This window comes from Equus asinus, chromosome 23 (assembly GCF_041296235.1).
Source record: "Equus asinus isolate D_3611 breed Donkey chromosome 23, EquAss-T2T_v2, whole genome shotgun sequence".
NCBI classification, from domain to species: Eukaryota; Metazoa; Chordata; class Mammalia; order Perissodactyla; family Equidae; genus Equus; species Equus asinus.
In genome coordinates, this window is record NC_091812.1 from 19,042,467 (window position 1) to 19,066,514 (window position 24,048).

The 24,048-nt window shown below is 42.6% G+C and overlaps 1 protein-coding gene across 1 annotated transcript in view; it reads left to right on the top strand.

Moving 5' to 3' along the window:
- The window catches only part of LOC106825816 (solute carrier family 28 member 3-like), a 40,228-nt gene extending 17,160 nt beyond the window's left edge, over nucleotides 1–23,068 (top strand). Inside the window, exons 6-17 of the mRNA XM_014832789.3 lie at nucleotides 871–984; nucleotides 1,600–1,677; nucleotides 3,752–3,832; nucleotides 5,195–5,275; nucleotides 7,207–7,332; nucleotides 8,964–9,094; nucleotides 11,800–11,968; nucleotides 12,644–12,841; nucleotides 17,769–17,850; nucleotides 18,575–18,673; nucleotides 18,901–19,021; nucleotides 19,902–23,068. Coding sequence (XP_014688275.2) covers nucleotides 871–984; nucleotides 1,600–1,677; nucleotides 3,752–3,832; nucleotides 5,195–5,275; nucleotides 7,207–7,332; nucleotides 8,964–9,094; nucleotides 11,800–11,968; nucleotides 12,644–12,841; nucleotides 17,769–17,850; nucleotides 18,575–18,673; nucleotides 18,901–19,021; nucleotides 19,902–20,028 — 1,407 coding nt within the window. The 3' untranslated portion in view covers nucleotides 20,029–23,068. The remainder of the gene's footprint in view (nucleotides 1–870; nucleotides 985–1,599; nucleotides 1,678–3,751; nucleotides 3,833–5,194; nucleotides 5,276–7,206; nucleotides 7,333–8,963; nucleotides 9,095–11,799; nucleotides 11,969–12,643; nucleotides 12,842–17,768; nucleotides 17,851–18,574; nucleotides 18,674–18,900; nucleotides 19,022–19,901) is intronic.
- The last annotated feature ends 980 nt before the right edge of the window (nucleotides 23,069–24,048 follow it).

The window sequence follows — 24,048 nt, forward strand, 5'->3', positions numbered from 1 at the left end:
GATTTTGGCTATTTTATTCCAAAACTTCGTCCTTAAACAGTTTTGTTCACATTGAATTTCAATCTTATCCTTGTTCTGTCAGTCAGTAACTCAATACGTGGGCAAAATTTCTGAGACATCAGTTGTTCACAAATGACTCATAATGGCAAATCCTGGAAGATTTTACTGGCTGAAAGGTTGACCCCTCAAAAGAAAGCACTAGTCAGAGACCAAAGTCACCTAATGGGATCCAAATTCTTTGCCCTGTAAACATCTCTCTGTGTTCTATGCCTCCAATCCCATAGGTATTTGCAGGCTGCTCATCTCTGCACCAAAATGAAAGCAGCTGATTGTACATGACTCTGCTCTCCCCGAGTCCGTGTTAGAGATAATAGGTTACTTTTACAGCGAAATGAGAGCCCCTCAACAGGGTGGAATTTCTTTCACTTAATTCACTTACAGTTTGTCAGGTCAACAAACCTAGGACACACAGAGAAGTCATGTTCTGCCTCTCCTTCTTCTAGACAGGGCAAATAATTATACATATTGAATATTTACTGCATGACCATCAAGGCTAGATCCTTCCTCCTTATGGCACTGCTAAGACTACTCTTTGGGTTTGAGTTGTTTTATCATGACATAATGGTTCCATACTCCCCTGAGACTGAAGGCTTGAAACTCAGGTTTAGAAAGAGGGAATACCACCCTGAGATTTCTGGGAATGATTCTATCAAGGGACTCTTTGCTCATGACTGCTTGGGCCTCCCAGAGAAGGTGGGTCACAGGCCACGTGTAAGAAGGTTCTGAGGAAACAGTGAGGCTCTGGGCATTTATGCTGAGGTCAGCATTCATCCTCTAACAAGATGCGTCTCTTTCCATCTTTCTCCATAGGTTCGCTGGAGGCCTGTCCTTGGGGGAATTGGGTTACAGTTTCTTCTTGGACTCATAATACTAAGGACTGGCCCTGGACTTATGGCTTTTCAGTGGTTGGGCAAGCAAGTTCAGGTAAGTTGGGTTCAAAAGAACATCTTACTTTTATAGTGCTTTTAACATTTGAGTATAATCCTCAAGACATGTCAGAAATAGGTTTATTTGCATGAGTTGACTGAAATTTCAATGTCATAGCATGAGTTAGACAAATAATTTTATGTGGAAAATGTTAATCTGTCCAGTTTATTGATATTATTGTTGCCCCTCACCCATACCATCCACTACATCTCTCCCCTATCCCGGTTGCCTCCTTCCTCCTGCCCAAGGGGTGTCACACTTCTAAGAGGGTTCCAGAAACAGAGAGACAGCCTCTCTTTGCATCTAGTTGTCAGCAGTGCCACACATGTGCCACCTATTGCTTCTGGAGCAAATTACCACACCCAGCTTACTCTTCAGCACCCTAGAGTCAGATTGAATGTTAGAAATGCTGGGAAATCTGTGTAAAGTTATAGTTCAAAATACACTTCCATGCCACCTACTGGAGGGAGAAAAGCTGAGAAAATTAACTCTCCAAGTCTATCCAACAAGTTTGCTGGGTCCTCACCCTCTTCAGAGCCTGGTGGGTCCTGGGAACTGTAACCACCACTTCAGGGGTTGTAATGGTCTCCTCTTGCCCTTTCTTTATCTCAGACCTTCTTGGAGCACACTGACGCTGGTGCTTCCTTTGTCTTTGGTGAGAACTACACAGACCACTACTTGGCATTTAAGGTAAAGCCAAACCCTTTTCTATGGAGTCGCTTCCTTTTCAGTAACTTCTCAGTATTTGTAGATATTCAGATAGGACCCAACTACCAGAAACCAGGAGTATAGCTGCTGGGCACATCATACGTGCACAGCACACCACTGTCCTTTCTCATGACAATTTTATCTGAAGTCAGTGGTATATAAATGTTTACTTTGTCACCATAGCATTAAGGCAAACATCTAGAGGACTCAGAAATATTGGAATACTTTTGGAGGGCTTGTAGCATGGTGTGAGATACTTATGAAAAACCATGTGGGGCAACAGTATCTGAGATTTCAGGGAAAATATCATGAGATACCTGGCCATGAACAGGCATATGGCCATTAATGTTTTCTAGGTCCAGGATCAGTGACAGATCTGTGCTCAGGAAACCTTCAGTCCCAGGCCAATCAGGACAACCGGTCACCCACATCAGCCTCTGTCCTTCCAGAGCCATCCTCGTGCTAAAGTGTTCCCATTTTCCTTCAGCACAGCCTTTGCCTAGGGAGGCCTGGGGGCTGGGCCTTCTCCCAGCCAAAGAAGGGTGTTGTTTTACAGGGGAAAGGCAAGCTGGCCCCATGCGTGGGCCTCATCAATTCTCCCCTGGGGCTCCCACAAGCCCCGGGAAGTCACTGTCCTCTGGGAAGTCCCTACAAATGCCTGTCCGTGAGTCAGAAAGATGACTTTGGCTTTTTCTTCAGCTTTCCTTTTTGTGATATATGATTGTTCCTACACTTCTAAACTGTTTCCTCACTTAGAGACTCCAAATTTACCTCGAAATTACCCCAGTTTCAGTTAGGCCAACTGTTAGACTGGATATTTTCTTAAACTGCTGATTTGATGCCTTGGTGCTGAGATAACTAAGCCATCTCTGAAAGGTCAAGTGTTTACAAATTGAGATGGAAATATGCTGATATCATGATCTGAATCCAGAATTGGAAAAACTAAAGTCACAAAGAAGGTGTGACTTGCTGCCCAGACTGCTCCAGTGTCTCAGACTTCCGCCCACTCCCCCCAGGGCTGTAGCCTCCATCCTCTCTACCAGCACAGAATCCCTGTGAGCACATTTGAGAGATGAGCCCTTTCAATTCCCTGATGCTTTCAGCAAGGCTCTGCCCACCCATTAAAGCCAACAAAAGCACATAAGTGCATGAGCTCTGAATGACGGCGCAGAGTGTCTTTTAACATATAGTATTAATAGAGTTTCCTAAATTGGATCCTGTACAAATCATCCTCAGTCATTCCGAGCCTCTGGTGGCAGCTTGTCCCTGGCCATTTAGCTGGGGAGCAGAGGGGAAGGGGTGTGGAGGGGTAGGGGTGGGGAGGGACTGAGACTGCAGCTCTGTGTGGTCTCTGCAGGGGAGACACGGCTCCCTGTAGACACACAGGCTGTACTGAAGGCACCCAAAGAACATCAGGAAAATAGGATCTAGGAAAGGACAACCTTTGTGAACACAGAAGTAAGCTGGTTTCCAAAGTTTAACCATTTCTTAGTGATCAAATGTTTGTAAGTAAAATAATTGTGATTCTAAAAGCTCAAAGAGTGGATGCTTCCTCTATAGGAGGCACTGTGTGTGAGGACCTACTATGCTCTGTCTGATCTGTGCAGCCACTTTGAATAAGGATCTGAGGTTGCTCACACTTAATCTTGACCCAGGTTACTCTGCTAATAAGTGGCGAAGCTCATGACTGTTTAATATCAGAACAAGAACATCTGCCAGTGGCCTTCAGTGTGTTGAACCTAATTATTACAAATTCTCCCAAACCTTCATTCCTTCTCTGAGACACTAAAGGAATAAAAGATCATTATAGCAGAGGGGAAAAATAATGTGAAGTTTCCGATTAAATATACTCGAGCTTATCCAAGCAAGTTAGAATAAGAGACTGTAGGTGGGGCAGCTGCCTGATAAAAGTGTTGTTTAGTTCGAGAGGTGTTTCCAGTATTTTTATGATGTTTCAGAGAGGAAAAAGGAGGTAGAAAAAAGGAGACTGATCTGAAACCTACTAATTCTCCTGAGGCCAACGTTAGCCCATGATTGCTTCCATCTCCCCCTCCAGTACCTGCCAATGCTCGTTTTCTTCACGGCCGTCATGTACATGCTCTACTACCTAGGACTGATGCAGTGGATCATTAGAAAGGTACGGGACCAGAGGGATGGGTGATAGATGTAGAGCCGATTATTTCAGGGACAAAGTCCTAAATATGTTTTGTTCAGGGTTTTCCAAAGTGCCTATCTTAATACCAAGTCTCACCCTGCTCCCCCAAGTTATTGGATTCAAACCCAAACATCCTAGATGCGTCCCTAGAGGGAAGTCTATCTCAGGGACTTCTGACTGGGCTGACTTGCAACCCACTGGTATCTTCATGACACCTTAGCAATTACTTCTTTAGCCACAGAATTGACTCCCACAAGTCCCACACCTGCTGGGGAAAACAGCACTGTCCTCCATCTTTGGACCACCCTGTGCCTTATGCAGTCACTGCTTGTCCACAGGAGGTTCCTAAAGGGGGCAATCTGGTCTGCAAGCTGCTGGGAATCAGAGCAGGAAGGAGAAGTTGCTTTTTGCTCCTCAGGGAGTTTTAGAGGCACACAATTTTTTTTTTTAAGTCTAAAATGTTAATCTCCTTCCTGCTGGCCCAATAACTGTCAGTCCTACAGTCACACGTTAGACCAGAAATCTATTAAACGTGTAAGCTTGTTTGAACACACACGAGAGCAAGGCCGTGCACACAGGGTTTGGGCACAGCCCAGCCCTCCTTTGATCCCTGTCAATGAATAAAATGGAGAGAGAAAGAGAACCAGAATACCAGCAGAATTCAGAATTATAGCAAGAGCACCAGGGTCCGCAATTTTCCAATTGTCTATTTAAACATTCAGAACTACGGTGCTCACGTCTAAGGAGAGGGAATGCCACAGGAAGTCCCCATCCTGAAGTGCGCACGACAGTCTCTGGTTGGAAGGGCCACTACAAAAGTGGGATCATAAACCACATTCGATTGAGCGTTAAGTAGAAAAAAACCAAATGTCAACTACACCCCACTACTTATTAGCTGGGTGGTTTTGGACAAAAAAGCTAAACTGTTCTGTGCCTCAGTTTCCACTTCTATCAAATGGGCATAATTATAGGACCTCCCTCAATGGGTTATTGTGTGGATTAAAGCATTGCTCAGATCAAAGGCTCAAAACTGCCTGGAATGCAGTAAACCTGCCGTTAATGTCAGCAATTATTATAACTTACAACTAGTTCACAACGTTTCAGGAGAAATTCATTCATATAATGTTGAAAGTATGTGCAATGACTCAGACTTACCCCTCCAATAGGAGGGTGTGATTGGCCTGCTCTAAGGACTAGGTAAGATGTCCTCACAGTTAGCACCATTGCTGTCCTGCCCATAGTTGTTGAAGGCCTCAGCATTTTCCTCCAAAGATTTTATCCCTACTCTGAAGTTTTGTGTATATAAATAGCTCTTCACTAACTTTGTCCCTTGTCCCCTTTTAGATTGGATGGCTCATGCTGGTTACTGTGGGATCATCTCCTATTGAATCTGTAGTTGCTGCTGGCAATATATTCATCGGATATGTAAGTTGTAATATTGAAAAACAAAAAAACACAAAACACTTACTGAAATGGACATTCTTTCCAGAAACTGGAATAAAAAAATACGATGGTTTTATTTCCTTTAGTGTAGAGGGAAAAGTCTCAAAATAAGGACCTCTCAGTATTGAGAAAGGCCAGATTCCAGAGAGAGAGAAAAAGAGGAAGAGAGAGAGATCCCTTCCAAAGTTCTCAGTGCATGAACACAGCATTGGGGTTCTGGAAATTTGATGGAGAGGACAAAAGATTGAGGCATTTTGTGAAAGCATCGGACTTCTCATGCAGAGATTCTCAACCAATCTTTTCTGAGTTTATAGAATTGTTGAGGCCTCTGGCCCACCCTTCCGAGGTGAGCAGCTCATTCACTCATGTGGAGCTCACCACTATCTTGAGCCTGCAAACCTGTAGCAGGCAGCCTCACATGCTGTAGTGTAAGGCTGGGGCGATGAAAGAGACCAGGAAAGGCTCCCACCTACAACCGTGCAGCTGTATAGATATCTCAGTTCATTCTCAACTTGTCTGAACTGGCCAACAGTCTGTCTTTGCTGAGCCTGCGGAACAATGCTGACGAGCAAAAGCATTTCACTCCCTGATCCATCCCATGGTTAAATGCTCTTTTGCCTGAAGTCCATTTAAGCAAAGAAATATGATGCAAAAGGGATGTCTCTCAAAACAGCGGCATTCTTAAGGGGTGGATGAGTGAGAAATAGTAATAATCATCCTCATCACTCCTCACTTGGAGCTTCAGGCAGAATGTAGTCACATACCAAGGAAACCAAGTGTGAGTGGTCGCTAGCATGCCTGCCCAAGGAAGTTGGATTTGAAGCAAAAATAGTCCCCCAGAAAAACACATGGCCCTGGATCCCAGGCCTACGACTGCTCCAGGCAGCTGAGACTTCTTGGCCAGCCCAGCTTGCTAACCTGGAGCAAGGGCTTCAGAGCAGGACCCATGCTTCCTTCCCTAGGAGTTCAAATTATTATAATTGCAGTCATAAGATCTCTCTGGACTAATTAGGGCACCATCTTGAGTTGATTCCTCCTACCTTCGGGGTAAGAGGGCTCAAGTACTAAATTTCTATTCAGTCCATAAATAGACGCTCAACACATTCACTCTTGTAGAACAATTAGAAATAATAGGGGAAAATTGTAAAATTGCACACATGCTCAATTTGATACCTAATATGCTAAAGTTCACCTATTATTTATGAAGAGCCCCAGGCTGCAGGCCGCCTGCCCTCCTTGAGGGGACTCAAGCCTTTACAACTACACGCTACCTGATTCCTTTCCAGCCAAGGGCAAGAAGGGGGTCTCTGATTCTCAATTAGGGAAAAGCCTCTTGGCACCTGTCCTTGTTTGTTTTTTCTGCTTGTGTCTCTATTTCCCTGTGATGCCAACAAAGAGGTTTAAGGTCTGTCGAGATGAAGCTGGAAGATGGGAAGTCACAGAGGCTTCAGAATTGCCAGTTCTCAAGGCCAGGCCACTGGGCAGAGTTACTTGACCAATGGTCTTCCAACCTTAGAAAAGTGTCCCCAGCCAGCAGAGTCCAGTCCCAGGCTAAGTGGGGGCCTTGTGTGAATGGGCCTTGCACACTCTGCAAACTTTGTGAACCATTCAGTATGCACACTGACCTAGAGTTCAAATGACACAGACAGCTAGGGTTTAGGCTTTCAAATTCAAGCATGCATCAGAACCACCTGCAAGGCTGTTAAGACAGGATTGCTGGCCCCACTCCCAGAGTTTCTGATCCAATAAGTCTGAGAATTTGCATGTCTAAGGAGTTCCCAGGTAATGCTGATGGAGCTGGTCTGAGGTCTTCTCTTAGCAATACTGTTTTAGAGGATGGAATTTTGAGTAGATTGGCATACCCTCCTAAGACTTAAAAGGTAGCACTTAATCTGCTCGCTCTTTGTTTCCAGACAGAGGCTCCACTGCTGGTCGAAGGGTATATAAAAGATGCCACCAGGTCTGAACTCAATGCAATCATGACCACTGGGTTTGCTACCATCGCTGGGAATGTCTTAGGCCCATACATTTCTTTTGGGGTAAGAATATTTGAGGATTAATTTATGGAAAATACAACCTCTTCTTTCTTTGCTATTGTTATTTCTTTTTTTCTTTACCATTGCTGCTGGATAAGGAGGCCAAAAGATAGTCATTTTTGCTGGATGGCTGCTCACAGTTCCTTTGGCATTTGAATGGAGTCCCCAAAGGAGCTTTGGGGCTTCACTTTTATATCCCTGCCACCTAAATGTGAATCCTATCCAATCACAGCAGAATACATCATATTATGAGGCTACTTTGGCTGAAAATATAAATATGCAAAGAAAAAAACCCCATTACACTAGTAAAGGCAATCTAAACCAGAGGTCAGCAAAGAATGACCCATGGGCCAATTCTAGATCACTCCTCTTCTCTTGTAACTGAATTTATACTTGAAACCAGCTACTCCTATTTGTTTCTCTATGGCAGCTTTCATGCTAGAGAGTTGAGAAGTTGTGGCCCCAAAAAGCCAAAAATATTTACTCTCTGGCCCTTTACAGAGAAAGTTTTCTGACCCTGACCTAGAGCAGTGGTTCTCAAACCTTACTGCACATTAGAATCACCTGGGAGCCTTTAAAAGCCTGACTACCCAGGCCCATCCCCCAGAGTAATTAAACCAGAATCTCTTGGGGTGAGACCCAGGCATCAGTATTTTTTTAAAGCTCCTCAGATTCCAATGTACAGATCGTTGAGAGCTGGTGGTCAATAGCATAGGGATGGAGAGCCTTATGATAACTGGCGCATGTGCCCCAAGCACAGAGCTGAGAAGCCACACATAGATTCAACCCCCATGAGACAAATGGGATCAACAGCAGCCCTGTGACCCAGGCGACTGGGCATTCTTACAAGATACACGAGTTTCACTCCAGGACTTCATCTGGGCCTCGGAGGCTGATGAGCAGGAAGAGGGAAGAAGGAAAAGGATGAAGGAGACCTGAGGAATAGCACTGTCACTGGATGCCCTGAGGATCCACTCTGCCACCACTGTGGGAACACCGCCTGCAGAAATGTGCTGGGTGGAATGGGAGTCGGGGGTGGGGGGTTGCTGATTCTGGAATTCTGAAAAGATAGGGAAGAGAATCCAGGAACAAGAAGGGTGTGAGGAGGGGAAGGGAAAGAGTTTAAGTAGACCTGCAGTGAGCAGAGCAGAGATGGCTTACCGATCACAGGAATTCTGCGTAAATGAGTGTTACGTAAAGGCACAAACTTTCAGAAGACCACAAGGAAGACAGAGAGGGTTGTATCCATGCCCCCAGCCCCAGACATCCCCATCTAAATCGAGATGTAATGAAATATGGGCTCTAGGGACTGTTTGAACATTCCAAGGGACAACAGAGGTGCAGGGATCTGTGAAAGCTCCTATAGCACGGGACTAATTCTCTTTGGAAATGATTGGATTTTGGTTTTGTGCTTCTCCCCAAGGACGTGGTCAATTCACACAAATTCTTCCCTCTGACTGTCACGGTGATGCCACCGTGGCTCCCTGAGCTCCTCCAAGCCTCCAAAGAAACACTGTTTTCTGGCATAGACACAGTTCCTGCCCTTCTCTTCCCTAGTGAGGCTTTTGGGCCATTCTTCCTGAACACAACAGAAAAGCTAAACCTAAGTTGCCTTCTTTCTCCTAAAATCACAGATTTCACCCACTCACTTGTTAACTGCTTCAGTTATGTCAGCACCCGTGTCATTGGCTGTGGCTAAACTCTTTTGGCCTGAGACAGAAACACCTAAAACAACTGTCAAGGATGCCATGAAAATGGAAATAGGGTAAGTGACACCTTCACTTCGTTAATGACTATACAAGCTGGGGCAGAGAGAGGGTCTGAATTCAAATTACAGCAAAAAATTGACAGAGCAGACTGAATTATGGTATTAAAGTGAATTTAATTTCCCAGTGACTATTAGACTTCACTCCAAAGAACTTTGTTCAACCTTTGAACCCCTTTTTTTGTTCATTGAAGTATAGTTGGTATACAATATAAGTTTCAGGTGTACAAATATAGTGATTCCATATTTATATATATAAAGAAATGATAACCATGGCAAGTCTGGTAACCATCTGTCACCATACAAAGTCAGGACCGTGTTATTGAGTATATTCCTTATGCTGTATATTACATCCCCATGGCTTATTTATTTTATAATTAGAAGGTTATACCTCTTAATCCCCTTCACCTGTTTCACTCAGCCCTTCTGCCTTCTGGTGAATATCATTTTGTTCTCCACGAATTTTATGTTTATTCATTTGTTTTTTAGATTCCACATATAAATGAAAATATAGTGTTTGTCTTTCTCTGTCTGACTCATTTCACTTATCATAATACCCTCTAGGTCCATCCCTGTTGTCACAATTGGCAAGATTTCATTTTTTTATAGCAGAATAATATTCTATTGTGTCTATATACCACATCTTTATCTACTCATCTATCTATGGGCACTTAGGTTGCTTCCATATCTTGGCTATTGTAAATGATGCTACAGTGAACATTGGGGTGCATATACCTTTTTGAATTAGTGTTTTCATTTTCTTTGAATATATGCCCAGAAGTAGAATTGCTAGATTGTATGGTAGTTCTATTTTTAATTTTTTCAGAAATCTCCATACTGTTTTCCATAGTGGCTGCGCCAATTTGCATTCTAACAACAGTGTAGGAGAGTTTCATCTTCACCTACACTTATTTCTTATCTTTTTGATAATCGCCATTCTGACAGGTGTGAGGTGATAACTCATTGTAGTTTTGATTTGCATTTCCCTGTTGATTTTTGACATTGAGCGTATTTTCACCTGCCTGTTGGCCATCTGTCTGTCTTCTTTGGAAAAATGTCTCTTGAGGTCCTCTGCCCAATTTTTAATTGGATTTTTTGTTTGTATCCTATTGAGTTGTATGAGTTCTTTATATATTTCAGAGATTGATCCCAAATCAGATATGTCCTTTGCAAATATCTTCTCCCATTTAGTAGGTTGCCTTTTGGTTTTGTTGATGGCTTCCTTGGTTATGCAAAAGCTTTTTAGTGTGCTGTAAGGCCATTTGTTTACTTTCGTTTTTGTTGCCTTTGCCTGAGGAGACAGATCCATAAAAATATTGCCAAGACCAATGTCTAAGAGCTGACTGACTGTGTTTTACTTGAGGAGTTTTATAGTTTCAGGTGTTACATTGAAGTCTTTAATCCATTTTGAATTTACTTTTGTATGTGGTGCAAGAAAGTTGCCTCGTTTCACTCTTTTGCATGGAGCTATGTAGTTTTCTCAACACCGTTTGTTGAAGAGATTGTCTTTTCCCCATCGTATATTCTTGCCTCCTTTGTCATAGATTAATTGACCATGTAAGCATGAGTTCATTTCTGGGCTCTCTCTTCTATTCTATTGCTCTCTATGTCTGTTTTTGTGCCAGTACCATACTGTTTTGATTACTATAGATTTGTATTATAGTTTGAAATCAGGGAGTGTGATACCTCCAGCTTTCTTCTTCTTTCTCAAGATTGCTTTGGCTGAAAACCTAAGTAACTGAATGTCATTGCATTTCCTTGACTTCAGTGTAGATATTTTATTTTAAATATAATGTAGTGTTCATTTAGACTTGATTTAGGACTCTTGCAAAGCCACAGAGAGACCATTTCAGGAAGTTTCTTATATTATAGGGAAAGAAGCTGTGATATAGGTATCCTTAACCCCTCTTTGGTTCGTTTTCTTTTGCCATGTGCAAAAGAAAGAAAAAGGGGTGGAAAAAACCAGGGATTTAGGATGTTCAAAAGCATTTCACTTAATAACAGAAGCCATCAACCAACATGTTTCTGAGATTCACCTCTTGTTTGTATGTGGGTAAAGTCATAATCATGAATGAAAAAGCAAGTTGTCAAAGAATATATATATGGAATATGTATGATTCCACTTATAAAGTTAGCAAATGTGTGAACCTACACAATGTATTATTTAGGGATGCAGACATATAAGGAAATTGACAAGAAAGGGAATGATAAGAAACTTCTAGGGAGCCAGGTACCTATGAGATTGAAGAGGATGAGATTAAGGAAGGGAACTAGTGGGGAGGGGACTCAAGGGTGAGGGTGACCTTCCATTTCTTAGGTAATGGATGTTCAGACCTTCCTTGAATTATTAGTGCTTATTCCATGAATATTTTATAAATATTCTCTGGTAGCTACTTTTAAATAGATATAATTTTTAAAGCCTATAATCTTTTATCTTTTCCCAACTTTTTAGTTATAAATGTCCCCAAATTAAAAGAGTAGTATAACAGTTAGACACCCATATGCCCATCACCTACACTCAGTAATTATAAATCCTGTCATGATTTCATGATTTCATGGGATCCAGGTGAGGATTTTGGCCAAGGCGTGGTCCTGAGAGTTTGTCTTTTCATCCGAATGAGCTCTGATTTCCCCGTATCTACACCTGTGATGTCCATCTGCTGACAACTCCTTGGTAATTCTGCCATTGCTATCTTTTGATAAAGTGATTCAAGGAATCTCCTAGAAGCCATATCACAGGGAGCATCTGCATCCATCTCCCTGGTGGCACACATCGCTGTGAATATGATAGCCTTCCTGGCCCTGTTGTCTTTTGTGAACGCAGCCCTGTCCTGGTTTGGAAACATGCTTGACTACCCACAGCTGAGTTTCGAGGTATATTCTATCATGTTTCTCCTCCATTTTGTTTCTGCCTATCTTGGTTTAAAAATAAAATAGGTTGGGGTGGGCCCAGTGGCTTAGTGGTTAAGTTTGCACAATCCACTTCTGTGGCTCAGGGTTTCGTGGTTTGGATCCCAGTCATGGACTACTCACTGCTCAAGGAGCCCTGCTGTGGCAGCATCCCACATATAAAATAGAGGACAACTGACACAGATGTTAGTGCAGTGACAATCTTCCTCAAGCAAAGAAAGGAAGATTAGCAACAGATGTGAGTTCAGGGCCAATCTTCCTCACCAAAAATAAATTTAAAAAGACATAAAATAACATAGGTTTGTGAATCACCTTCCCTAACTGCCTCTAGTGCACTCTTTCTTATACCAGCACAAACCTTTCATGTATCCCCTATCTTCACACCACTGCTTCTCTGACTCCTGTCAGACTCCTTCCCCCAACATACAGTCGTTCTCTCCATCCCAAGGATCCAGGTCACTTCATGTGACGAATCCCAACCTTGACTCCTGTTGGACGAAGATGGACAAGGGCATGTGAAAGGATTTCTATGCCTGCAGGACACACAGACGAGGAGGGAACAATCTCGTCACGAGGGTGAGGCAGAAGAATGGGAGAAAATCACAACTCTAATAAAGTATCTATTTTTTGTTTTTGTAGCTAATATGTTCCTACATCTTCATGCCGTTTTCCTTCATGATGGGAGTGGACTGGCAAGACAGCTTTATGGTTGCCAAACTCATAGGTTATAAGACATTCTTCACTGAATTTGTGGCCTATGAACGCCTCTCAAAATTGGTGGATTTAAGGAAAGAGGCTGGACCCAAATTTGTGGATGGTGTGCAGCAATATATGTCAGTGAGTAAATATTTTCATTTTTCAGTGCACGTCTTTATCACATATATACACTCAACAAATAGTTACTGGTGCCTCTGTGTGTCAGGCCAGGGACCTGGGGTATATTGAAAAAGAGAACAAATTCCAGAGCACATGGAGCTCATAATGAAAATGGCAGCTGATAATTTTCAGTTATGTTGAATTAATCATTGTGTGTCTGTGTGTGTGTAGAAACACAACTAGTCACTACCATTGAGATCACTTACTGTTGAGCACCATGGATCAAACCCAGAGTCGTATGAGCTGAGACTGGAATCAATCCATCAACAATTATCGAATGCCTTCTGTGTGCAATGCACCTAGGAACTGAGGCCACAGCGTTGAAAGTGATGAGGCCTCTGCCCTCGTGGAGCTCAGAGTCTAATGATCAGGAAGCTCTCTTCCTTTCAGCTTAAGGAATTCTATGGACTCTGAGAAACTGCCTAAATGGAACCTAGAGCCTGGACATCCTAAGGAAGTCGTGAGACACAATCGCTGCTCTCCACGTGGATGAGGGAAGAGAAGCAGCACAGGGTCTGTGGTCTGAAACTTTGAGACAAGCGCCCTAAAACTATGTCAGGACTTCAGGTCAATAGCCTGCAAGGAGATGCCCATGTCCCCTTGGCCTTGGATGGGATAAGGGAACTCAGGCGAGGCTCTTTCTTGGGCCATATTTGCAGCTGAGTCTCCAACTTCTATTTTCCTAACAAACAGAATTGTCACACATGGAAACTCCCAGGGAAATGGTGAACATTTCTGACCACCACCATTACTCCTGGAAACAATCCATGTGGACTTAATGTCCTAGGCACATATTGGGCTTTAAAAGGAAAGGGGAGGGAAAGCATGCTGCCCAAGCTTCTGAGATGGCCCACCTCTGAACAGCCCCCGCTCTCCAGCCTCCCAAAGACCAAACATGCACATTTACTCCCATGTGTTACACTAAATAACAGCACACCCCAGGAGAGTGTTGACTTGTGTGTTCTAATCAGGGCATTTGCCCCGCACATCTGATGTGCACAGTGGCTCTGTAGGTATCCTGTTTCTCAATTGTTCATTCTACAGCTCACCACGCCTCGGCACTTGGCTAAATGTCCCTATTGTCTGGATGCCACCACAAAGCAACTTGCTTCCCTGCCAAAAGTATACAGTAGGCTCAATTAAGTGAAATGCTTTTCATTCCCCAACTGCCAGTTGCCAGGAGAAAGTAGTTTTGTTAATGAGCAAAGCAAGCTCACAGGCCTGGCAGTGCTGAGCAGGTTTGTGAGCAGGTTAGTAGGAGAATAGAGACAGGCCAGTAGAGCTGATTCAGGTTGGGGGTGGGCCCGACCAGGGGCAAGATCAACAAAATGGGGATGAGTCCCTGAAGTTTGTGTTTACCAACCAACAATTGGTGGGGGTGTCCCCCTAGTCTCCTGGAAAAGGCACCATGTGACTGAAGTGTAAGATCTGGGTCCATGAGACAAAAATCCCATGTTATCATTGAATTGTGCCCAATGCTGACCTCCATCTAAAGTAAGAGGTTAGAATGTGTACGTTGCACTTTATTACTCCATTTTCTCTTTCTTAAAGATAATACTTTGGATGTTTTGCAATTTGTTTGATTTTGTAAACAAAAACATGTAACACATTTCATGGCACAGGAGTCAAAAGGTACAAAAAGGTGTAGAGGGAAAAGTGAGTTGCCCTCCCTATTTCTCTGGCACTAGCTCCTCTCCCTGTGCCATATTGTGTTCCCTGTCCTTAGCCTTGCTTCTTGCACTTAATAACGTATCTCAAATGCCCCTCTATACCGATGCGTGTGACACAGTATTCTAGGTACAAGCACACCATAATTTATTTTTAATGGGTCCCTTGCTGATCAACACTCTTATCACTCTTATCAATTTTTTCTATTGAAGTGGTACTACAGTGACGGTCCCTGTACATATGGCATCTTTGCTCATGTGAAGGAGAGCTGTAGGATGTTCTCTTAATTTCTTACAGCACTTCTTACCACCATGTAGTCTTGCACATTTATGGGCAGAGACAAAGTGGAATCACCCCAGCCTGCTTTTCCTCTTCTTATAAAACCCTACGTGGCCCCATCTGTGTGCCCTCCTCTGCAGATCCCCAGAAGGAGAAAGAGGACTCTCGAGCACTTCACGCCCTCTCCCTCCCCATGGTCTCCTAATAAGCTGGCCTCTTTTTGAAGCCAATAGAAGAAAAAGCCCTACACAGAGAGTGGGACAAGGATGAGCTTTTCCAAAAACAGTGGACTGCTCAAATACTTGATATATTTTATTTTCCTGCCTGCTATATGCACACTGATTGAAAACATCAACAAAGGAGTTCTCAGAAACCATGAAAAGAAGAAGGGCCTTATCAACAAAAACTTACCTTGACCACTTGACTCTTGAATGTGGGCTTTTTAAAAATCCAGTTACTGAAAGATTAAAAAAAAAGGCACCACCAATTTTGAATGAAGCATTGGCCTGGTTTGTTCTTTGAACCAAATCATAGATTTTTCAGAACTTGGGGGAAATAATTATTGCCTCAATTGTGAGGGTGCCTTTGCCAGATTGGCTGTGCCTCCGGTGAACAGTGAAGTGTTCTGGCTCTTCCCAGCCTCTGCAGTCAGTCCCTCACCCTGAGAAAGAACCATCTGGCCTGAGCAGCACCTCTTGCCTTCAGAATAGAGATGGAGGGCCGTGTTCACACTTGGACGAATTCACCTTCCATCCTCTCACGGCCCTGTGAGAGGACAGTCCATTCTCCCACCTCCAAGGGGCACCTCATGTTCCTATGGGCTGCTCAGAGCTGAGGAGCAAAGAAAGGCAAGCACACCCCACGGCCGGATGGAAAGGACTCCTGTGAAATCTGTAGAATCCTTTCTACTAATAGCATTCCATTTACATTATATCATTTTTACTAAAGTATAATTTACATAGAAAAAAGCCCAATTTTTGGTGGACATGTGAGTTTTGACAAATGTGTCACCTGTGTAACCACAACCACAATCAAGATGTAGAACATTTCCTTCTCACCTAGAAAATCTTCCTCACGGCCGGTTGTCGTCAACAGCCCCCACCCCCACCCCCACCCAGTCCCGGGTGTCCACTGATCTTTCTTTCACAATAGATTACTTTTGCTTCTTCTAGGATGTCACATGAGTGGACTCACTTAGCGTTCATGTTGTTGCATGTATTAGTTCTTTTCCTTTTTATTGCAGAGTAGTATTCTCCTTTATGGGTATCCACAATTTTTTTTATCTATTCGCATGTTGAAGAACATTTGGGTCGTTTCCAACGTGGGACTATTAGGAGTAAAGCTGCTGTAAATATTCATGTACAGCCTTTGTGGGCGTAGGTCTTTATTTCTCCTGGGAAAATTCCTGGGAGAGGGACTGCTGGGTCATGCAGGCAGTGGGTGTTAACTTGAGAAGAAGCTGTCAAGTATGTTTGTATCTTTTCTTTTTTGAAGAAGAAGATTAGCCCTGAGCTAACACCTGCTGCCAATCCTCCTCTTTTTGCTGAGGAAGACTGGCCCTGGGCTCACATTTGTGCCCATCTTTCTCTACTTTATATGTAGGACGCCTACCACAGCACAGTGTGCCAAGTGGTACTTTGTCTTCACCCGTGTATACTTAAGCACTGTGCCACCGGGCCAGCCCCGTATGTTTGTATCTTACAAACAGGCTGTGTCAGTTTACATTCTCACCAACAATGTACAAGAGTTCCAATTCCTCCACATCCTCCCCAACACTTAGTATTGTCCATGTTTTCAGCCACTTTAGTGGATGTGTGTTGGGATCTCATCGTTTTAACCTGCATTTCCCTGGTGATAAACACTATTGAACATCTTCTCACATGCTTAGTGGACGTTTGCATGTCCTTTGTGAAATCTCTTGACAAATAGAAATGGCAAGCAATAGGACATATTGGAGCATACAAGGAAGCCATTTGGTGTAAACCTAATTCGGCCTGACTTCGTTTTTTCCAAAAGGGCCTGACTGTGGCTGTTGAGCTCGCATTGTATATCTGCTTTAAACATTTCCTATGACAAAAACAAATGGCCTTAAGATAAAGGTGCAACTTCCCCCCACATTTGCATTTCCTTAGGGATAAGCATCTTTCGGGAGGCTAGGAACTGACTGCTGTGCTCACCTGTGACCACCCAGCTCCAGACAACAGACCTGCCACCCTTCTGTGTCCACCTAGACAGCAGACCTACCTGCTTTGTCCATCAATGGCTGTGCCCACAGAGCAGTTTCACAACTATTGTAAAAGGGACATTTCAATCATATGTGAAACATCCTCTTTGGGGGTGTATAACCACTCTGTAGACCCCACTTCTTTGGTGCTCTTTCTTCCTTTGGGAAGAAAGGCCCTGGGCCATGGTCCTCACATTTTAGCTCAGAATAAACTCACCCAAATTTTCATTTATAGATTGGTTATGGATTATTTTTGTCGACACTCTGTATTCGTTTATTAGACGCTTGTCTTCTTATTATTGAGTTACAACAGTTCTTTATACATTCTGAATAAGACGTTTGTCAAATAAATGTGAATATTTTCTGGGACCAATTTTGTGTCTTCAGCAGCTGGTCCTGTGCCTGGCACATTGTAGCAGGTGGCCAGGTCACACTGAATATTAAAAGTTGTCATTGAGCAGAAAGTAGCATTTGTAGAGGCCAAGACCACCCATTCCAAGCCCTTTGTGGAGTCTCTGAATCCACACAGCCCCTTTCTCTCCATCCAAATTCAAGGGGAAATGGAAAGAAAGAGTCTAGGAACCAACAGGTGTTTGACACCATGCACTTATTTGTCAGTATTGATTCTGTCATCAAAATAGGAAGCCCAGTTAGGGTGTCAGATTTACTAAGCTGGTCACACCGTGTATGCATCTGTGTCTTTATGCTTCTTTACAGATTCGTTCTGAGACAATCGCCACTTACGCTCTTTGCGGCTTTGGCAGTATCAGTTCCCTAGGATTAGCGATCAAGACTCTCAGTAAGTAAAAAGAATATTCTTCAACAACAGATGTGATGTGAACCTGCTTCAGATCTCCACGTTGCTCTGTAACATTATTCATGTCAGGAAAAGAAGGCCCTGCAAGAGCAGTAAATCCTTTGGTGTCTATTTGTTATCCTGCTTGCAATGTAGTTCCCTGTGTAGACCCAAGCTAACATCAGGAAGAGTCTGCCCAAATGCACAGGTGCTTCTCCAGCCAGGGGTGACACATGGCTTTCAATTCACGTGCCAATTCCAATAGACTTATAATGGCCACCTGGAGAAGGATTCTGAGGTCCAATGGAAGTCAAGTGGGAAAATGCTGTGATTAGTGAGTGATGTCTGCCATGGGCACAGACGAGGATGGTGACAGATGAGTTGCTGATGTTTGGGATCCTCCATTGTGATGCGTTTTCCTTGCTGTGCCCTCAACATGCTGTGTGCGCCCTTTGGATGAAAATTAGGACTTGTTTCTTCTGTAGAGAATGGAAGCCTCTGGGCCTTTCGGTGTGGACAATCTTCTTTTCCTCCCACATCAGAGGACTTCTCTGGACGTGGAACTCATCACTAAGTTCGTGAATCTTGAATTTCCCAGCTAAGCTAAAAAAAGAAAAGTCAGCTGATCTGAGACTCCAGCCCCAGAACAATTCTCAGAGGTTGGGAATTTGGAATTCTAATCAATAAGCTTCAACATTAACCTCATATCTGCTTCCATGTTTCCCAGCAAATATAGCAGATTTCAGAAGGGATGACATCGCTGCAGTGGCAGGGAGAGCTCTGATTGCAGGGACCATCTCCTCCTTCATCATGGGCTGCATTGCAGGTACTGCTTCCATTTGTTGTGTCCTGTCCTGCTGTGCCCACAGCTCTCAGGGGGCGGTTCTTGCAACTTATGTGCAGCATATGCTGTGCAGAGAGCTCAGAGGCAGAGCTGTGTTAAGCATGTCATGAAGTGAAATGTGTGGAGTGTGGTGGAGAAGCTAAGAATGGAAGGAGACTTCAGTGACCTCGTGAATTAATAAAATCCATGGCACTCTGTTCCACTTCTAGGCATCCTTTCCAGCACTCCTGTAGACATCAACTGCCATCACATTTTCGAGAACACCTTTGCCTCTGGCTTACCTCAAAACACAACCAATGTGGTGTCCTGTTGCCAGAGCCTACTGAGCAGGTATTGTATTCTGGATCATAACCTCTTTATATCCATTATTAATTTAAAAATTAGACCTAAAGACCTCTTCCACTTATTTTTATAACTTCATAACTTACTTTATTTAAATATGAGAACCTCTGTGACAATTCTAACCGCCTTTCATTTTGACGTTTCTTGGCTAAGACTAGGACCCGTAGCCATCTAGTGTCACTCAAGCATTTCACACGCCCCTGCTGTGTTAGGCACTTGGTGTGAATTAACTCTCTCATATCTTGAAGACACAGTGTAAGTTAGGCACTGTTGCTTTTTTAAGCATTATATAAAATCAGGGCTTGGGGAGGCTATGTCGCTGACCCAAGCAAAATGAGTGCAAGCACAGTCAAGATAGAAAGACCCCAGAAAATCTAGGTCTTTCTGCTCACAGAGCCCATGCACTTAACTAGTACTGTAGTACTCTAGTACTAGTTACTAGGTGCTGCCTTCCTTTCAAGGGGGTCAAGCAACGCAAGCTGTCCTGACAACATGGTGATGGTGATGGGCCATGGTGCATGAGGCGCTGCCAGTGCCCCATGCTGGCCACCCCCTCCCTGTACAGTTTCTATTTGCAAAATCAATACCCCAACCCCATCTGCCCTTCTTAGCATGCAAGGGTTTTATAAGGATTAGTTCTATCTTTCTTTGTTTATTCTGGAGGAACTAGGGTGAGTCCTGAAGACAAACAGGATTTGAGAGTCAAAGCTCTTTCACTGGGGCCTGTGTCCCTAACCCACCCTAACCTGAATGTGAGGGGGGGAAGTCAGCTTGCTGTCCTATGCTATTTTTAATGTGTCATCTTCTGCTCATCTACACTTTCTGTCTTCTAAGTCTCAGATAACTGTTTCATTCCACTTTCTACCAGCACTGTTGCCGTGGGTCCCGGGGAGGTCATCCCAGGAGGGTACCACAGCCTGTCTTCTTTGAAGAACTGCTGTGAATTGTTGAAGCCATCAACACTGAACTGCACTTGGATCCTTGATGAACTCTGAGTTCAGCTACTTCTCCAACAGAACTCTAAGTACAGATGCTGAACTTTCTACTTCGGGGAGAAAAGAAAACACTATTCTCCACAGATTTGTACTTCCATCATGGAGTCAGCTTTAACTGGAATGAAGAAAAACGGGAGTGCACCCTTCAGATCTAGAGCATCTTCCTCCCCTCCTCAGCCCCTTCCTGCTGAGAACTACTATAGTGTCCCAAAGTGAGGTGTTGTCTCCAGTCCCCCAAATGTCTTCCAATCTTAGAATTTTAGGACATTTAACCAGAACGCAGGTATAAATGATGGCACACAACAACTGGGCTGTGACTCGGCCGTACTCATTAGTGTGAGTCTCTGAGTAATCCAGAGTGACCCACTTTAAAATCATCTCATGCGAGGTCTCTGCTTTCATCCTGGCTGAGCTGAAATAGCCTAACAGGGAATCTCAGGTGGAAGAGGACCAGTCACATATCACCCACTCATTACCTGCCCTGAGGAAGTCCCACAGAAATCAGGAGTCCTTCAGGAGAGCGCCTAGACCATTCCAAAGTTAGGTTTTCAATGCCGTGTGCTTTGAGTTATACCAGTCAGCTTAAGCTGAACTATGCTGCAGTAACAAATACTTCAAAACCCTGGTGGCTTACACGTTTATTTTTCAATCATATTATGTGTTTAATGGGGGCCAATTTTGGCTATATTCCATGTTGTCTTCATTTCCAGGACCCAGGCTAAAGGAGCAGCCCCTATGTGGGGCATGTTCGTCTTATGGGAGAGGGAAAATAAAGGTGGGGACCACATGATGACTCTTAAAACTTCTGCTAGGAAGTGATACCCTTCACTTCCACTACATTCTATTATCCAAAGCTAGTCATGTGGCAAGCATGAGTCAATGGCCATAGATGATTTATCCTGTCATTGGGAGCTATAGCGAATATTTTGAAGAAATAATATGATGTACCACATGGGTACATAATATCCATGTCTACCTTTGAGAAGTCAACCTGTTCTAGGGCATAACTGTAAGCCTATTCATGTGCGAATTTGATTATGTTCCTGGTGAAAAGACTGGAAAATGGTGCTACTCTTTAGTCAAAATCCACATAAGGACTATTTGAAGAAGAAAACCTTTCACTGATACTTCCAGAAGAGCATCAGCATCAAACTTGTTTAATGGGTATCAAAGAAGAACCTTAACGGGTTCTGAGACATAATGTGTCTCAGAAGAAAATTCAGAAATGATGGTGGGCTGCTCTTTAAGGAAATGCTCATCATCAATGCCCTTAAAAGCATAAGGATCACATTTTGTGAGAAAACGCAAACAGTAATGACTGGATTAAAAGGTGATTCACGCAAAAGAAAGCATGTGAAAAATGTTTTGGAATACCTTAGGTTATTTATATGTTTTCCCTTTTGTTCATGCATAAGAGTAATTTTTCTAAATGCATGTGTGACTAGTTGCTTTTTATGTGTGTGATGGTAGTTGGTGGTGGTGGTGAAGGAGGGAGCTAAATGCCTACAGGACTCTTAATCTCTGAAGTACAGTATGCTAGGATATTTCTAATTATTCACCATTTGAATTTTTCTTGGAAAAATTTTTCTTGAAACTCAATGTGTCCTTTCAGTATTTAGACCTTCACTTAGCATTATATACTTACCTGTCTTTCCCTCCGTTCTCAGTGCTCTGGTGTCAGCCTTCATAAAAGCCTGTGGCACAGTGTGTCAGGGATGCCAGTTATTCACATGTTGGATCTCCTTTTTATGTTATTGTTATTATTTTTCTAACTCTTTTTTTTCTCCTTTTAACTCTTTGCATTTTTCTATTCTGTTTTATTCCTAAGAATCTCTTTCTGAGAGAATCTCTTTGCTCTTTCTAGAGTGTCTTTCTGGCCAACTAATTTTCAAATTCTGTCTGTTGTCATTACTGTTTCTTGGCTATTTGTAGCTCTTCTCTGGGTTCCTTTTTTCTTTTTTTTCAAGAAAAACTCAGTGCCCCCTTTTTTTTTTTTACTATTTTCTTTTTCATCAAAAAGTATCCAATCTTAATAAAAAGTGATGATGTTATACACAGACACACATCCTTCTTCCTACCCTGTTCACCCCAGCTCTCTTTCTAGTACCACACACCCCTGAGATTATTATTGTTAATTAGCATATGCACCTTTCTCCAAAATTATATAAGAAAATGGGGAAGTTGCTGTTTCTACAAAACTAGAATGAGCTTTTTAACATACCACCTTCAACTTCTTTACACTTGGCAATACACTTTGGAAATTCCTACATGTCATTATATATTGTTCTAGCTCTATCCCTCCTTTCCCCCTAGTGTGTGTGTGTGTGTGTGTGTGTGTGTGTGTGTGTGTGTGCAATTCTACATAAATGAGATAATGTACATGCTTGGGATGGGAGGGAGTTAGACCTTTAATTTTCTTTCCACTTGCTTCCCTCCTCCTCTCTCCTGCCCTAGCCCACCACACACAGGTAACCCAGGTTAAATAACTTGATTTTTTTTAACATCACTGTACTTTTTCCTGCCCTTTTTTTCATGTTTAGATAATATTTTACAAACATATCCACCTATTGAGGATAGGGATGATTGTTTCACACTACACATCTTCCTTGACTTACAATGCAGTTATGTCCAGATAAACGCATTGTTAGTTGAAAATATGTCAAAATTGCATTTAATGCTCCTAACCTACTAAACATTATAACAGCCCAGCCTACCTTAAACATACTCAGAACACTTACATTAGCCTAAAGTCAGGAAAAATCACCTAACAGAAAGCCTATTTTATAATAAAGTGTTGAATATCTCATGTAATTTGTTGAATACTGTACTGAAAGTGAGACACAGAGTGGTTTATGGGTACAGAATGGTTGTAAGTGTATCGGTGGTTTACCCTTGTGATCATGGGGCTGACTGGGAGCTGCCACTGCCCAGCATCACGAGAGAGTGTTGTACCACATAGAGTATCACTAGCCCTGGAAAAGATTAAAATTCAAAGTATGGTTTCTACTGAATGCATATCAGTTTCACACCATCATAAAGTAAAAAAAAAAAAATCATAAGTTGAACTGTGGTTAAGTTGGGGACCATCTGTACTGGATTAACCACATTTCTATGCAGTTTGCTTTTCTTCCATAACAATACTTTGTGGATAGTCAAGTGCACTGGCAAAACATTCTTCTTTTCAAATGCTTAATAACAGCCCATGATGTGTATGTATATTTATAAGCCAGTCCTCTATGCATAAGTATACACTTTGTTTCCAGTTTTTTTTTTGTTTTGTTTTTTGGCTACTTTGAACAGTGTTTTTCCATTTTCTGTACATATTACTGCTTTTATTTTCTTTAGCTGTGCTATCTGATCAAAATATAGTGCAAGTCTCATGTTATTTAAAATTTTCTAGTAGCCACATAAAAAAGTACAAAGAAACTGGGAGAGTTAATTTTAATAATATATTTAACCCAATATATCCAATATATTATTTCAATGAGATATTTTACATTCTGTCTATTGAATTAAGTCTTTAAAATCTAACATATATTTCCTACTTAGAGTTTATCTTGAGACGCTAAATTTTCATTGGCAATACTTGATCTGTATTTAGATTTCATAAAACTTAGAGTTGAAAAGTAAATTTATGGGGTGGGCCCCATGGGCAAGTGGTTAAGTTTGCATGCTCTGCTTCGGTGGCCCAGGCTTTCACTGGTTTGGCTCCTGGGTGCAGAAATGGCACTGTTTGTAAGGCCACGCTGAGGCAGTGTCTCATATGCCACAGCTAGAAGGACCCACAAGTAAAATATACAGATATGTACTGGGGGATTTCAGGAGAACAAGCAGAAAACAAAGATTGGCAACAGTTGTTAGCTCAGGTGCCAATCTTTAAAAAACAACAAGAAAAAAAGTAAATTTAAATACCCTGATTGTTCCAAACACACTTAAAAGTTTTCCTGTGGAGAGGAGTGACGTCAGTATCATGGTGGAGTGATCTCTTCCCCCAGACACTCCCTTCTAAAATACAACTAG